The 14,031-nt window shown below is 49.3% G+C and overlaps 1 protein-coding gene across 4 annotated transcripts in view; it reads right to left on the minus strand.

Moving 5' to 3' along the window:
* CAMSAP1 (calmodulin regulated spectrin associated protein 1) overlaps window positions 1-14,031 on the minus strand; it is a 60,791-nt gene that overhangs the window by 18,989 nt on the left and 27,771 nt on the right. For 2 of the 4 annotated variants that reach the window (XM_032418263.1, XM_032418262.1), the window contains exons 5-7: window positions 8,687-8,767; window positions 7,637-7,669; window positions 4,878-5,019 (exon numbers count right to left, since the gene is read on the minus strand). In XM_032418263.1, the coding sequence (XP_032274154.1) occupies window positions 4,878-5,019; window positions 7,637-7,669; window positions 8,687-8,767 (256 nt within the window). The remainder of the gene's footprint in view (window positions 1-4,877; window positions 5,020-7,636; window positions 7,670-8,686; window positions 8,768-14,031) is intronic. The other 2 variants (XM_032418266.1, XM_032418264.1) reach the window with 1 other exon arrangement.

The following is a 14,031-nucleotide window of genomic DNA, read 5'->3' on the forward strand; positions in this document are numbered from 1 at the left end:
AAAATGTTACAAAACAGTCATTTTGTCCCTTTGGCCTTCACGCTTCCAAGTGAATTTTTACGTTACTTTGTCTATAAAAATTCATTTATTGGACTGGCAGTAAATGAACAATCCAAGGAAATCACAATTTTTATACTGATTCTCAGGATCTAAGAATATAGTTTAAAAACTTCTTCCAAGGACTATAAACAGGTCCTCCTTTGCTCAGGACTCAGGGCAAGTGGCTCCCGGAGGGGGGCAGGGGCGGGGTAGGACCCCGAGGGCAGACCGCATAGGTGGAGCAGGCCCACAGGAGTCCATCTGCGTCGAGAACCGGTGGGCTCCCAGCGCGCCCATCACAAGCGGACAGCGGCTTTGAACAGCATATTTTCTGCACGTTTTGCACTTGTCCGGGCGAAGTTCTCCTGCCTTCCTGTCCTGTCTGTCCAGACGGAGCCTCTCACTGTCCCACCTCTTCTCTCCCACTGTCCACTGTGTTTTGAGCTCTACTTTCTGGGAGAGCGATTCAAAGCTGTCCTCCAGCACTTCAGCGAACTCTGAAATTTCAGCAGCCACGTCTTATTTCCAGAGGCCGTCGGCGCCCGGTTACGCCACACACCTGTATTTGGCACTGTCCTTCAGACGGTCTCCTGTGGTGCCTTGTCCCCGGCCACAGATCCACCGCCCCCTCATCTCCCGTGTTCGCTCCTGCATGGCCTCTGCAGACATGGCCTCGAGTTCTGGCTGGTGCCTTCCTCGAATGTTGCGGGATCGGCGGCCGCCCGGAGTCAAGGGTAAGGAAGTAGGCTTTGCAGTGGGGCGGCGGGCGGCAGCCAGGCCTCTCCCAGACGAGCACCAGAGGGCTGCGGCTGTGAGACTTCTGCCCAAGGCCAGTTTCTGCAGAGATTCTTTCCTTCCCCATTGTTTTTTTTTTTTAGCACTGTGTATTAATTCATTTATTTATTCAATGATATAAAAATTGTCATTATGCCATGAAATGAGATATAAAACATATGTTCACTTAAATATTACTAATACAAGAAATGTTGGTAAAAATTAAATGTCTTCAAGCACATTAATTTATTCCTCTTGATACGATGAGAGCAAGAAAGATTAGAGGAAAATTAGTACAACTTTTTCAAAATATTTATTTATTTTTGCAAGAGACAGAGAGAGCGAGCACACAAGCAGGGGGAGGGGCAGAGGGAGAAGGAGAAGCAGGCTCCCCGCTGAGCAGGGCACCCGATGCGGGGCTCGGATCATGACCTGAGCCGAAGGCAGACGCTTCACCGACTAAGCCACCCGGGTGCCCCAGCACAACTTCTCAAAGTACAGTTGACGTACAACATTATTAGTTTCAGGTGTAGAGCAGAGTGACTCAGCAATTATGCACATTATGAAATGCTCACCACTGTATGTGTGGTCACCACCTGTCACCACCTGTCACCACAGGCTGTTCCAGTACGGCTGACTGTATTCCCCGTGCTGCACTTCTCCTCCCATGACTTATTTTATAACTGGAGGTTTGTACTCTTCACCCTCTTCACCTACTTTGCCCCCCTACCCCCGGCAACCACCAGTTTGTCCTCAGTATTTGTTTTGTTTTTTACATTCCACATATAAGTGAAATTATACACTATTTATCTGTCTTATTTCACTTAGCTTGATACCCTTTAGGTCCATCCATGTGGTCGCAAATGACAGGATTTCATTCTTTTTTTATGGCTGCATGATATTCCATTGTGTAGATGTACCAGACCCCCTTCATTCATCAGTGAGTCCTTCCCCATTGTGAATGTACGCAGACTGACATCGTGGAGCCAAGGAAGGAAGGAGGGCAGGTGAATGGAAAGGAGAAGCAGTCTCACCTTCTCTCACCTTCCAGTATGAAGAATTCAACGCAAGGCCCAGCTTTCAGTGAGCCCCCTCGTACCCGCCCGTGTGTAAGAGGTCTGAGACGAGAGCTGTCTGGCTCAGCTTCCCCCAAGAGCAGTCGCCCATCTGCTGAGGTGTGTTGGCCCGCGCCCTCACCGCAAGCACCCCTGCCAAGACCCCAGTGTGTCCCACATCCCGAGCATGTCTGTTCTACTGCCTTTCTGGGATTCTACAGGAGTGAGCCGGCCTCCTTCCCCAGCTCGAGCTCTTTTGCTCTGCTCCCCGCCGCTCCTTAATTAGGTGCTTGCTGCTCAGGGTCCAGATGTGTCCTGGTTTCCTCCAAGACGGAATCTGCAATTCAGCTCCTTTGTGTCAGGGACTTCTGACTACAGAAGGAGAGAGAAAGCTACTCCTCGTTCTCCTTCCTTCAACTTTCTTTGGGCTTACTTCTTTTCTAATGCACTAGACCAACCTAGTTCATTCATTTTTAAAATTCCTCATTTTCCAGAATGTGTCCTGAGGCCACAGGTCTGCCCTTCCCCGCCACAAGCTCTGTGTGTGTGTTGTTCGTTCGCTGCACAGCGAGTGTCTACCGAACACCAACTTGTCCTCGGCACGGGTGAGATGGGTGGGATGTGTCACTGAACAAGACAAACAGAAACCCTGCCCTTGGTACGCCTGGGTGGTGAAGCGGCTGCCTTCAGTTCAGGAAGCTCAGGTCATGATCCCGGGGTCCTGGGATGAGGTCCCACATCGGGCTCCTTGCTCGGTGGGGAGCCTGCTTCTCCCTCTGCCTCTGCCTGCCGTTCCCCTGCTTGTGCGTGCACGTGCGCTCTCAAATAAATAATCTTTAAAAAATAAAAAATAAAAAAAAAGATACCCTGCCCTTGCGGAGCTCATACTAGAGAACCCCACTAGGACTGTGATATTGGTCCACAAATACTTCAAAGTATCTTCTTTGGTTTCTAAGCATTAAAGATTTTGGAGGTTTGGAGAAAGATTTCTCATTTTACTGCATGCACTGCAGGAAGAGTTTCAATTCTCTACAATCTGTTAAGGTTTCTTTGGGGGCCTTAATCAAGCCTATTTTTTATAGATGCTTCCGGGCTTGCTTATTTTAAAAGAGCATACTCCACGGCAGTCGGTGCACTGGACCAAGCCTGTTCGCTTCGCGTCCGAATCTTCTGTGGCCTTCCTCCACTCGTATCGGCGCTTCATCAGTTTCTGTGACTGAACTTAGGAGTGTGATTCTGTTCTGTTCATTCCTCCTGTACTTCGGTCATTTTTAAAGCCCACGTTGATGTGCCGCTGTCGGATGCAACGAGGCTCAACACAGCCACGTCGTCCCGCGGTTCCACCTCCTCTGTCCTAGGGACTCCCTCCTGCTAGAAACTCGTTTTGTCTTAAGACCCCCAGTGGACAGGTCAGAGGAGCAGGCCAGATGCAACTGAAGCAGGAACTGTCTGCGCTGGTGAGCCAGAAATACCCAGAACACAAAGGGCAACAGGCATGGAAACACAAAACGAGGTGTGGAGGGCACGGGAAAGTTCCAGCACACACCGAACAATCCGGTTCCCCCATCTCTCTTCGGGTTCCCACCTCTTCTTTTATGTCCTTCGTCATTTTGAACATTCTGTGTTCTCGTTCCAACATTCCTTTTCACCCACACCTGGGTGCCAAACCTGTCTGTCATATCTGCTGCCTCCCCACATGGTCCTGCTTTCCCATGGAGCTCGTCTTCAGCAGTGGGGTGGTCGTTCTCCGAGAGTACGCGGTGAACCCTGGCTCCTGGAGATGCCCCCCATAAGCAGACCTCCACTCTCCCTCCTGCCATGGCCTGAGGCTTCCACTAGTGCTAGACTCAGTTCAAGAAGAAACCTCCCCCTGCCACACGGGCAACATACACATCAACCCCTTTGCACCCAAGAGCCATCCTGGCAGCTCCATTTCCTCAAGAAAGATCTCTACCCCAGGCCTAGGGCCACGGGCATCCAACGAGTCTCCTGCATCTTTCCAAGGCTGGTACGTGGGCCTTTCCTAGTCCTTTCCATGCTCTGGTCACAGTGCTCCCAAACACACATGGCCCCGAGGCCAGACAAGCATGAGAGGCCTGATGGGCCCCAGGGTGAACAGGTGTCAACTTGGGATTTTCACTCCAAGATAGAGACCCTCTCTGGAACCTGAGACTCTCCCTTCTCTCAAGTTCAGCTATTGCTTTAGCTATAAAAACTATAGAATCCAGCACTCTCTTGCTTGAGGCAGGACCAGCTGCAGCTCCATCCCCTGATGTCAGGGTCTAACACAAATATTTCAGGGATAAGGGAGTCGTCTGGGCATGTTCCTGGCCTGTACCTCCCTCCCTCAGAAAGGAGGAAGGATGCTTAGGAAACCTCAATCAGAATTCCTGTCCCCAAGGCCCCCGCAGACCTCTGCTGTCGTGCGGTCCACGGAGCCACCCTCATCTCCTACCCCACCATCGGGCCGCAAGCACCTGAGAGCTGGCCTGTCACCAGCACCACGCGTGCGGGAGTCGTTCAGAAACGCATTCCACACTTGCCCATCCCCCAAACTAGGCTCTAGATGGTTTTGGTTTTGTTTCATTTCTTAAGTAGAGCACAGAGCCCGACACAGGGCTTGAGCTCACGACTCTGAGATCAAGACCTGAGCTGAGATGGAGAGTTGGATGCTGAACCGACTGAGCCACCCAGGCACTGTGGTTCTAGGTGTTTTAAACCAATTGTAGCAAGACGGACAAAATCCTAACCATTCTGAAATGTAAGAAAAATCACACATATCTAAGACTTTACCCAAATACTTTCAAAATCCAACTTCTTCATGAGATAAAAATGTAAGTTAAGTATAAGCACATCATCCTCGTCTTTTTTTTAATCTATATACGCTAATATCCTAGCTGGGATCAAGGACTCAGCGTGCTACTCCCCCGCCATTTACACGCCTGGACCCATGTGCGTGGGGCGCTCCTGCAGGGCTCAGGCCCACCCCCAGGGACGTGCAGCACTCACCATCCAGCTTCATCTGCTCTGGGCAGTAGTAGTGGACCACGGCCAAGAGCGCGGCCCCGTCACTGCCGTCCCGCATCAGGTCCTCCAACAGCGGGAAGTAGGGCGGCTGCCTCGCGGACAGGTGCTCTCGGCGATAGCGCACCTGCAGTTGATAAAAGGAAAACGGTCTACACGTGATGCGCCTCCACGACCACCCATGTTACAGGCAGGCCGTTACATTGACAACTAACATAATGCCCGCTGGATGACGTTTACAACAATGGCAATCATATGGGAAAAGCTCAAATGTCTGGATGACAGAGTCGGCCTTGCACATACATGCCAAGATCCAGGGAACTGAGTGCCACGGCTACCCTCGGTGACAGCAGCTAGCTGCCAACGGCGCCGGGCCGTCCCACTCCGCAGGGCGCACAGAGAGGAGGCAGAGGGCACGGCCACAGTACCAAAAGCCGCGCACTCTGAACGGATGAGAAACAAGTTAAATGGTGAACAAGCTAAGGCTCGGAAGACCCGCCTTACTGCTCCTTTTCTCAGTATTATCAGCATTAACCTCAGCCATTAAGAAAGGTACAAAACAACATTAATGTACGGTTTGAGAAATTCCCCAAACCGGGTTAGACAAAATTTCATAGAATACGTCAACCGGGCCCTCTAATAAATGCAACAAAGCATCAGGAAACTGAATGCATGCAAGCTGAGACAAGTGGTTTTCCACAGTTTCCATACTTCTGCCTTTGCACGAGAGGGTGTGCACGGTGTTCCGAGCCACCCCCAGCCTCCCAGCGCGGCCCCCACCACTGATCGTCAGGTGACGAGTGTACAGACACACAAGCCGCCAAGGGGAGGGGACCCGCGCAGGCGCCTGTCCCCAATGTCCCGCTGTGCGCTCGCTCGGTTTCTTCTGCATTAACATTCACAATACAGCTGCATCTTTTCCGGGGAAAGAAAATACACGAGACAAACGGGAGAAAGAAAATCAGCAGTCCATACTAATGACTGTGGATTTCTGAGACTTAGACTGCAGAGGGGTTCAACCCAAAGAAAAACCGTCTCTCAGCAATCGAGAATTTGAAGTTGTCTGAATAAATATACAGAGTGGGACAATCAATACTGATACCTGGCATCACACACATCTAACACATTCTTTCAAAGCAGGAATGGGGTTTATTTCGTGTCCCTGAGGCCTGTGTTGACGGAGACTTTAACTTGTTTCTCAGGGCCCGCAGCAGCAGCTACGACGGGCGGCGTGCACACGGCCCGCAGGGGCCCCCGGGGCGCGGCATGCAGAGCGGGAGGGCATGCGCCGGGCCGGGCTTCCACACACACGAGACAGCACGCACGGGGACCGACCACAGCATGCGGTGAAGCAAATGGCGTCTCCACTGAAGATGGATGGCATGGGTTTAAAACCAGGGAAGACAACTGAACTTCAGGGTCCAGAGAGCTCGTACGATTACCTTCAGGTCAGGTTTCTAAAACCTCCAGGCTGCAGAGCACCAGGGTGAAATGTCTAAGCCTGCCGGGCCTGACCACACCTCCCGCGCCCGTCCTCACTAGCCCACCTGCTGGGCACTGGAGGCTACCAACGTCTACAAGGGAAGCTGAAGGGTCACTGCTCTTGGTCGCAGCTTCCAGTTTCTACGAGACTCTCAGCTAAGACTTGACTTCCTCCAGGACAGCCCAATTTTTGACAATATCCTCACTAAATAACAAAACTTCCTACTTAGCAATTTGGCCTTCGGGATTCAAGAAGTGAAGAGATACGTACTCATAACAAGGCTGTCCTCTTCTTTGTTACAAATACATCTCAAAGAGAAGCAAAATTATCCCCAAAGTCGGCCACAAAGCAGAATTCAGCACATGGATCCCACCGACCAGCTTACAGCCTTGGTATTTCCCTGATAAAATTCTAAGGACTATCTGGTCCCAGTAATTAAACCAAAGGAATGGGCAATTAGAGTCTACAGAAAGCCCTGTGTTCCACAACTCCATTCTGAAATGCACCACTGGGAGAGCCAAGTATTTGTCCACAGGAATGGGGTAACAAACAGGTTCTGCTTCTAGAACACATCACCAAGGGGAGCACAGCTGAAATTATAGATCCAAATCACTGCTTTTGAACTTTCTTTTTATGGGAAAATTCACACTTAATGTTAAGTTGGATTCTAGAAATCCTGTATCCCTGCTGACCCAATTCAGACCCTCGCCTGGCTGGCCCTTTCCCCACCCCGGGCGGGGTGCTCTGCACATCCCAGGAGACATCTCTGGAGAGGCTAGTCCCCCTCTGCCACACGAGAGGCCTTCCACGAGGCACGCTGCCTGCGTCCATCACATGACCTGTGTGACACCTACTAGGAGATGTCACGTTAAATATCACCATTAGGGAAGGTAACATCAGAAGGACAAAATGTCAAGAGTAACTTGGAAATTAGACTATTCCTTCTGGTATCCATTAGACTAGAGATGGATCCTCTCATTTACGTTTATGTTCATCACATAAGCAAGTAAATAGGTGTCCATAAAAAGAAACACTAAACTCTATCTGTAAAATTACCTAAGAAACTGGGCAAAACCAAACTGTGTGGTCTACAAAAAGCCCATTGAGCCCGGAATCAGGTTATGGTTCGTACTGTAGAAAAGCAGTAACAATACCAAGGAGGACATTTAAACAAAAGAAACAGGTTCGAGTGTGAGCAGCTATTTAATGGAAGCAAGTGATTGCAACAGGATGGCTGTCTGGATGCACGGAGTTCACTTACGGGCACTAACTTCCAGTACCACTTGGAGGGGGACTGCTCGGGAAGCGGGGAGGAAGCAGGAGAGAGTGTCAGCAGACAGGCCACGGCCGGACCGCGCCAGACACACCGTCACACAACATCCACGGGAGAGCCGGACGTCCTCTGAGAAGTAAGAGCTGCCGGTGCCCGTGACCTGGACGCCCTCTATCATCACACGACTGACGTGGAAGGTCACAGGCCCCCCCACAGCACTAGCCTCTGCGGGAGGAAAGAACACCCCGGAAACGGCACGGGCCGGGCACCGTGAAGGACAGATGCCAATGCAGCTCGGAGAGGCGCTCAGTGCGTCGTCTGTGCCCATCCGAAGAACAAGGAGGCTCACAAAAGTGTGGCCCAGGGTGTGGTGCCCATGGCATCCCCAGAGTCCAGGAGCGAACGAAGGAGGCAAGGGGACACCGAGACCACAGACGTGACTGGGCCACATCGCACATGCATTTAAGGGATGTGGATTCAGTCACACATCTGCTGCTTAGCAAAAAAATACTATCACAGGGGAAGGAAAGGACAGAAATGAGCAGAATGGATAATGCACCATCTGTGTCATTTCGTGAGACACATAGCATTATCTGTCTGAATTCCAGACAGGGTTTTAGACATACGCCACCAGCTACGCTGGACCTCACGAGCAAAAGAAGGGATTCTCAAGGCACCTTTGACAGTAGGCAATTCTCTCCTCAACCAGTGAAATCTAGAAGCTAACTCCCAGGTAACGCTGTACGCCCCCGTTCTTGAGCTTCCAACACCTCCCAACATCTCCCTCACCCTCCCACGTGAAACACAAGACCACCCCGGCCAGGGAGAAACGAGGAGCGCACTGCCATGCCCGCCCCCGAGGCCCTCACGGAGCCAGTCTGCCAGGGGACCTCGGAGCCTCGCTCCGGGGGGGGAGGGGCGACAGGAAGAGGGGTGGGCAAATAAAGAATAAGCAACTAGTAAACACTGACACTATTCTTTAAAACCGGGAGCAACATCAACTAGATGCATTCCAGAATAATTAAATTTACCCTTTACCTTTTGATGAGCTGGACTTTCCAATAACTGCTGTTTTAACTTAACTTCTTTCTCTGTTATCTCTCTCATTTTAAGATTTACCTGAAGTAGAAAAAAAATGCATTAAAAGGGCAATCGCTTCCGTATCTTCAAATCCGCATCTTTGCTCCTCCCAAGGACCCCACCTCGCTTGTTTGCATTCCCTTAGATGCAGGGATCATTTAGGCCAATTACACGTATGCAGGAATATATGGATTCCATATGATCGCGGCTCGACATGGAGACCAAAGCTGGCCTGCCCCTCCAGGAAATACTCCGTGCCTCTCCAATCCAGTGTGACGTTCGCCACCTCACGACAGGGTCAATGGGTCGCATCGCTGGACGCCTGGGGCGCACAAATAGTACAAGCTGTCACCATCAGCAAACGCCACTGCTGAGACCGTGTGGCTGGGACGGCCTGCTGCAGAGCCTAGCAGGTGGCTCACATGTTCCCTACTCATTGACACATGACACCAAATCAACTTTAATCGTAAGATTTAACTGTAGAGCCCTTAAACAACTAATACAACTTATTAGAAATTAAAGTATTCTCTCCCAAATGATTAACCCAAAGATAAAATCAAAATGGCAATCATAAAGTAATATCATAGAGGGGTGCCTGGGTGGCTCGGTCGGTTGAGCTTCCAACTCTTGGTTTCGGCTCCCGTCATGATCTCGGGGTCCTGGGATCGAACCGAGTCACGCTCCGGGCTCAGCAAGGAGTCTGCTTGAGGATTCTCTCTCTCCCCTCCCTCAGTCCTCCACCCCACCCCCAGCCTGCACGCACACTCTCTCTCTCAAAATAAATAAATAAATCTTTAAAAAATAAATAAAATCATGGGGAAAAATACTCATCAATGCTTCAAGGGATATGGTCAAAGCTATAATCAGGGTGCCTGGGTGGCTCAGTTGGTTGAGCGACTGCCTTCGGCTCGGGTCATGATCCTGGAGTCCCGGGATCGAGTCCCGCATCGGGCTCCCTGCTCGGCAGGGAGTCTGCTTCTCCCTCTGACCATCCTCCCTCTCGTGCTCTCTGTCTCTCGTTCTCTCTCTCTCAAATAAATAAAATCTTAAAAAAAAAAAAAAAGCTATAATCAGATGAAAAAACACAGAACTGAATGTTTTACTAAACAAGAATACAAATAGGGCGCCTGGGTGCCTCAGTCAGTGAAGCATCTGCCTTCACTCAAGTCATGAGCCTGGAGTCCTGCGATCGAGCCCCGCGTCGGGCTCCCTGCTCAGCGGGGAATCTGCTTCTCCCTCTGCTCCTCACCCGGCTCATGTTCTCTCTCTCTCTCTTGCTCACTCGCTCTCTCAAATAAATAAATCTTAAAAAAAAAGAAAACAAGAATACAGATAAATGAACTCATGCAAATCAAATCAAGAAGGCAGAAACTTTGTTTTGAAAAGAAAAAGGCAAAAGAAAAATCAATACAGATAAATTTTAAAATAAGTGAATCAGAATAGATGGATGGATGGATAAGTAACAGAGCAAGCATCATAAAATGTTAAATGTAAAATCTAAGTGTTAGGTACATGGGTGTTCTCCGTATATTTCTTCATGTTTACAATTTTTCATAATAAAAAATACTTTGGAAAATGTGTTTGTCATTCACTAGATAGCTTTCTAGTATTGGAAGGATTTTCCGATTAGATTGATGGTGGCATTAATGAATGTAATTTTTTTTAAGATTCCATTTATTTATGAGAGAGAGAGCAGGGGCAGGGGGAGGAACAGAGGGAGAGGGAGAAGCAGGCTCCCCGCTGAGCAGGGAGCCCGACGCGGGGCTCGGTCCCAGGACCCTGGGATCACAGCCCAAGCTGAACTGAAGGCAGACGCTTAATGACCGAGCCACCCAGGCGCCCCCAATGAATGTAATTTTTGATACTGTTCATGAAATGTGACCACACTGGGAAGGTCTATACAGCGCTCCATGACACCGTGTGCCAAATGGCCAGTGTATGAGGTTACAGTCGTGGGGAGTAGCAGGGCCAGGAAGGACACAAGAACCGTAAGTGGACTTTAACATAACCAGAGACAAAAGTCCCTGATCTAGTATCTGGAACATAAAAGAACTCTTATAACAATAAAAAGACAAAGAATCTGATTTCAAAATGGGCAAAGGATCTGAAGAGACGTCTCTCCAGAGAAGACCTACGAATGTCCGACATGCACGTGGGAATGAAAAGGGGCTCCCCCCACTGGGGAGATTCGGACTTAAGCCACGAGACACCACTTCACACCCTCGAGAATGGCTCGACTCGAAAAACCGGAAGCCAAGTGCCAGCGAGGACGTGGGACACTGGAAGCCGCAGACACTGCCGAAGAAATGTAAGCTGGTGTCGCCGCTCTTCAAGAAGGTAAACACAGAGCTTCCGCGTGACCCAGCAATTCGGTCCCTAAATACCCAAGAAACACGGACACACATCCACACAAAATCTCATACACACACGACCACAGCAGCACCGTGACAGCCAAACGGTGGACACAACCCGAATTCCCCGAGCCGAGAAGCGCACCGCGGCAGCGCGGCTCACCGACACAGCGGAGGCCCGTGCAGCCGTACGAGGGACGGAGCCCGGGTGCGAGCTACGACACGGGTGACAGGAGACCACGGGGCGCCGAGTGAAAGCAGCCAGACCCAGAAGGCTGTGGAGTATACGCTCCCGCGGGTACGAAATGCCCACGGTCGGCAAACCCACGGAGACAGGAAGCAGGTCCGCGGCGGTCGGGCTGGGGGTGGGGACGGGCAGGGAGTGCTGATGGGGACTTTCTTTCTGGACGTGATCAAACTGTTTGGAATTGGTGAGGACAGCTGTACAAGCCTGTGAATATATTAAAAACCATGAGGCTGTAGACTTTAAAATAGTGAATTTTATCTCAAGTTTTTTTTATTTTTTTATTTTTTTATTTTTTTAAGATTTTATTTATTTATTTGACAGAGAGAGACACAGCGAGAGAGGGAACACAAGCAGGGGGAGTGGGAGAGGGAGAAGCAGGCTTCCCGCGGAGCGGAGAGCCCGATGTGGGGCTCGATCCCAGGACCCCGGGACCATGACCTGAGCCGAAGGCAGACGCTTAACGACTGAGCCACCCAGGCGCCCCCTCAAGTTTTTTTTAAAAATTGGTAATAGTTTCAAATCCCATATTGTGTTTAACCTTTGAGAAACGACTACTCGTCAAGTTTTGGTGCAGAATCAAAAGAGATGTGCATATGGACTTGCAGGGAAGATGGCGGAGCAGGAGGATCCGAAGCTCCCTTTGTCCCACGGATACACCCAGGTGTCACCCACATCGGTGTAAGTACCCCAGAAAATGGCCCGAAGACTGGCAGCATGGAGTCTCACGGCTCATGGTAGAGGAGAGGCCACATCGACAGTGGAGGAGAGGATGGCAGGCTGCAACACTGTCATCTCACAAACACCCAGCCACACGCTCCCGCTTCCACACAAAGTCAGACTTTCTTCACACGCTTCAACACAAACACACTCTAGCAAATTACATGCCAAGGTAGGGAAGAGAATCCAGCTTGTCCTCCAGGAAGCCAGACAGTAAAGAAATGTACAAAACTGTAAAATACCACTTTTTCTTCCAGAAAATATTCTTCATAAAAACATATTTATATTAGCTATTAACATGAAATTAGCTTACTGTTATTTTTAAACAAATCAATAAAATTTTTAAATTTTGTTTTTAATATCTAAATGGTAAATACTGATAGATTAATTTTAATTTTTTAGAATACACAGTAATTTTAAGAGTGTAATGGGGACCTGAGACCAAAAGTTTGAGAGTTCTTTATCTATACAAAGGAATGATGAGCAACAAGAATGGAAACTCTGTGGATAAATATTCCCTATTTTCAATTACTTTAAAAGATATCTGGGGGCGCCTGGGTGGCTCAGTCAATTGAGTGTCCGACCCTTGATTCTGGCTCGGGTCATGATCTCAGGGTCATGACAGGGAGCCTGCCTGGGATTCTCTCCCTCCCTCTCTCCCTCTGACATTCTCCACCCCTGCTCACACCCACGCTCTAATATATAAATCTTTAAGAAAAATAATAATGATGAAAAAACAGAAGCTATCTAACTGCTGAAAGCAAAAGCACTATGTCTGAGATTACAGTAAAGTGAACGACAGCAGCATCATGGGGGCCAGGAAGGGAAAAGCCATTTCTGACATCATTTGTGAAAATGGTATCACTTTATCTGAAGGCAAACTGTAAAGAACTAAAGATGCATGTTGTAAACCCTACACCAGCCCCCAAAAACTACTGGATAAATGGAGTAGTGAGAAATATTCAGTCCAAAATAAGCCATAAGAGAAAAAGAAAAGGAAAAAATGAGATAAATAGAAAGCAGATATCAAGCCCAGATATCTCAATAATCACATTAAATGTAATTGGTCTAAACGATAAGGCAGATTCTCATTTTAAAGAGAAAGACAAGGGCGCCTGGGTGGCTCAGATGGTTAAGCGTCTGCCTTCGGCTCAGGTCATGATCCCAGCGTCCTGGGATCGAGTCCCGCATCGGGCTCCCTGCTCCTTGGGAGCCTGCTTCTCCCTCTGCCTCTCTCTCTCTCTGTCTCTCATGAATAAATAAATAAAATCTTTAAAAAAAAAAAAAAAGAGAAAGACAAGAGGGGGCACCTGGTTGGCTCAGTGGTGGAACCCGCGACTCTTGATCTTGGGGGGTTGTGTGTTCGAGCCCCATATTGGGTGTAGAGGTTACTGAAAACTAAAATCTTTAAAAAAAAAAAGAATGACAAAAGAGTAAAAAAGTAAAAATAAGAGGACAGGGAAGGAGACAGCACAGGTGCACTGTGGTTAGAAAGCTGGGGGAAATGGAGGAGACCCCGGGGACAAGAGAAAGGACAGACACTTCCTGATGATGAAAGGGTTAATCCATCCAGAAGATACAGAAATCCTAGAAACTGTAAATCTAACAGCAGACTGCAAACACCAACACAGCAGCGTAAAACCGACGACGGACGCTGGCGACCTCAAGTCCCATCAGAGTGGCCGCAGGACGGGGCACCCACACGCAGAGCACCCACCCAGCCCGGCATAGCACACACCGTGTTCAAGTGTACACGGAACACTCTACAAAGCCACGCAGTGGACCGTAGAACAAATCTCAATAGATTCAGGACTGAAATCACGGACTCTACTATCTGAGGACAACAGAATTAGAAACCAGAGCACTCAAAGAGATCTAGAATCACCTCCCCCAACTGTGTGGAAACTAAACCACAAACTTCTAGGTAACCCACGGAGAAAGTAGGACCCCGTAGCGAGAAGGGCGAGCACTCCAGCACAAACGGGGGG

The sequence above is a fragment of the Phoca vitulina genome, unplaced genomic scaffold (assembly GCF_004348235.1).
Source record: "Phoca vitulina isolate PV1807 unplaced genomic scaffold, GSC_HSeal_1.0 scaffold21, whole genome shotgun sequence".
NCBI classification, from domain to species: domain Eukaryota; kingdom Metazoa; phylum Chordata; class Mammalia; order Carnivora; family Phocidae; genus Phoca; species Phoca vitulina.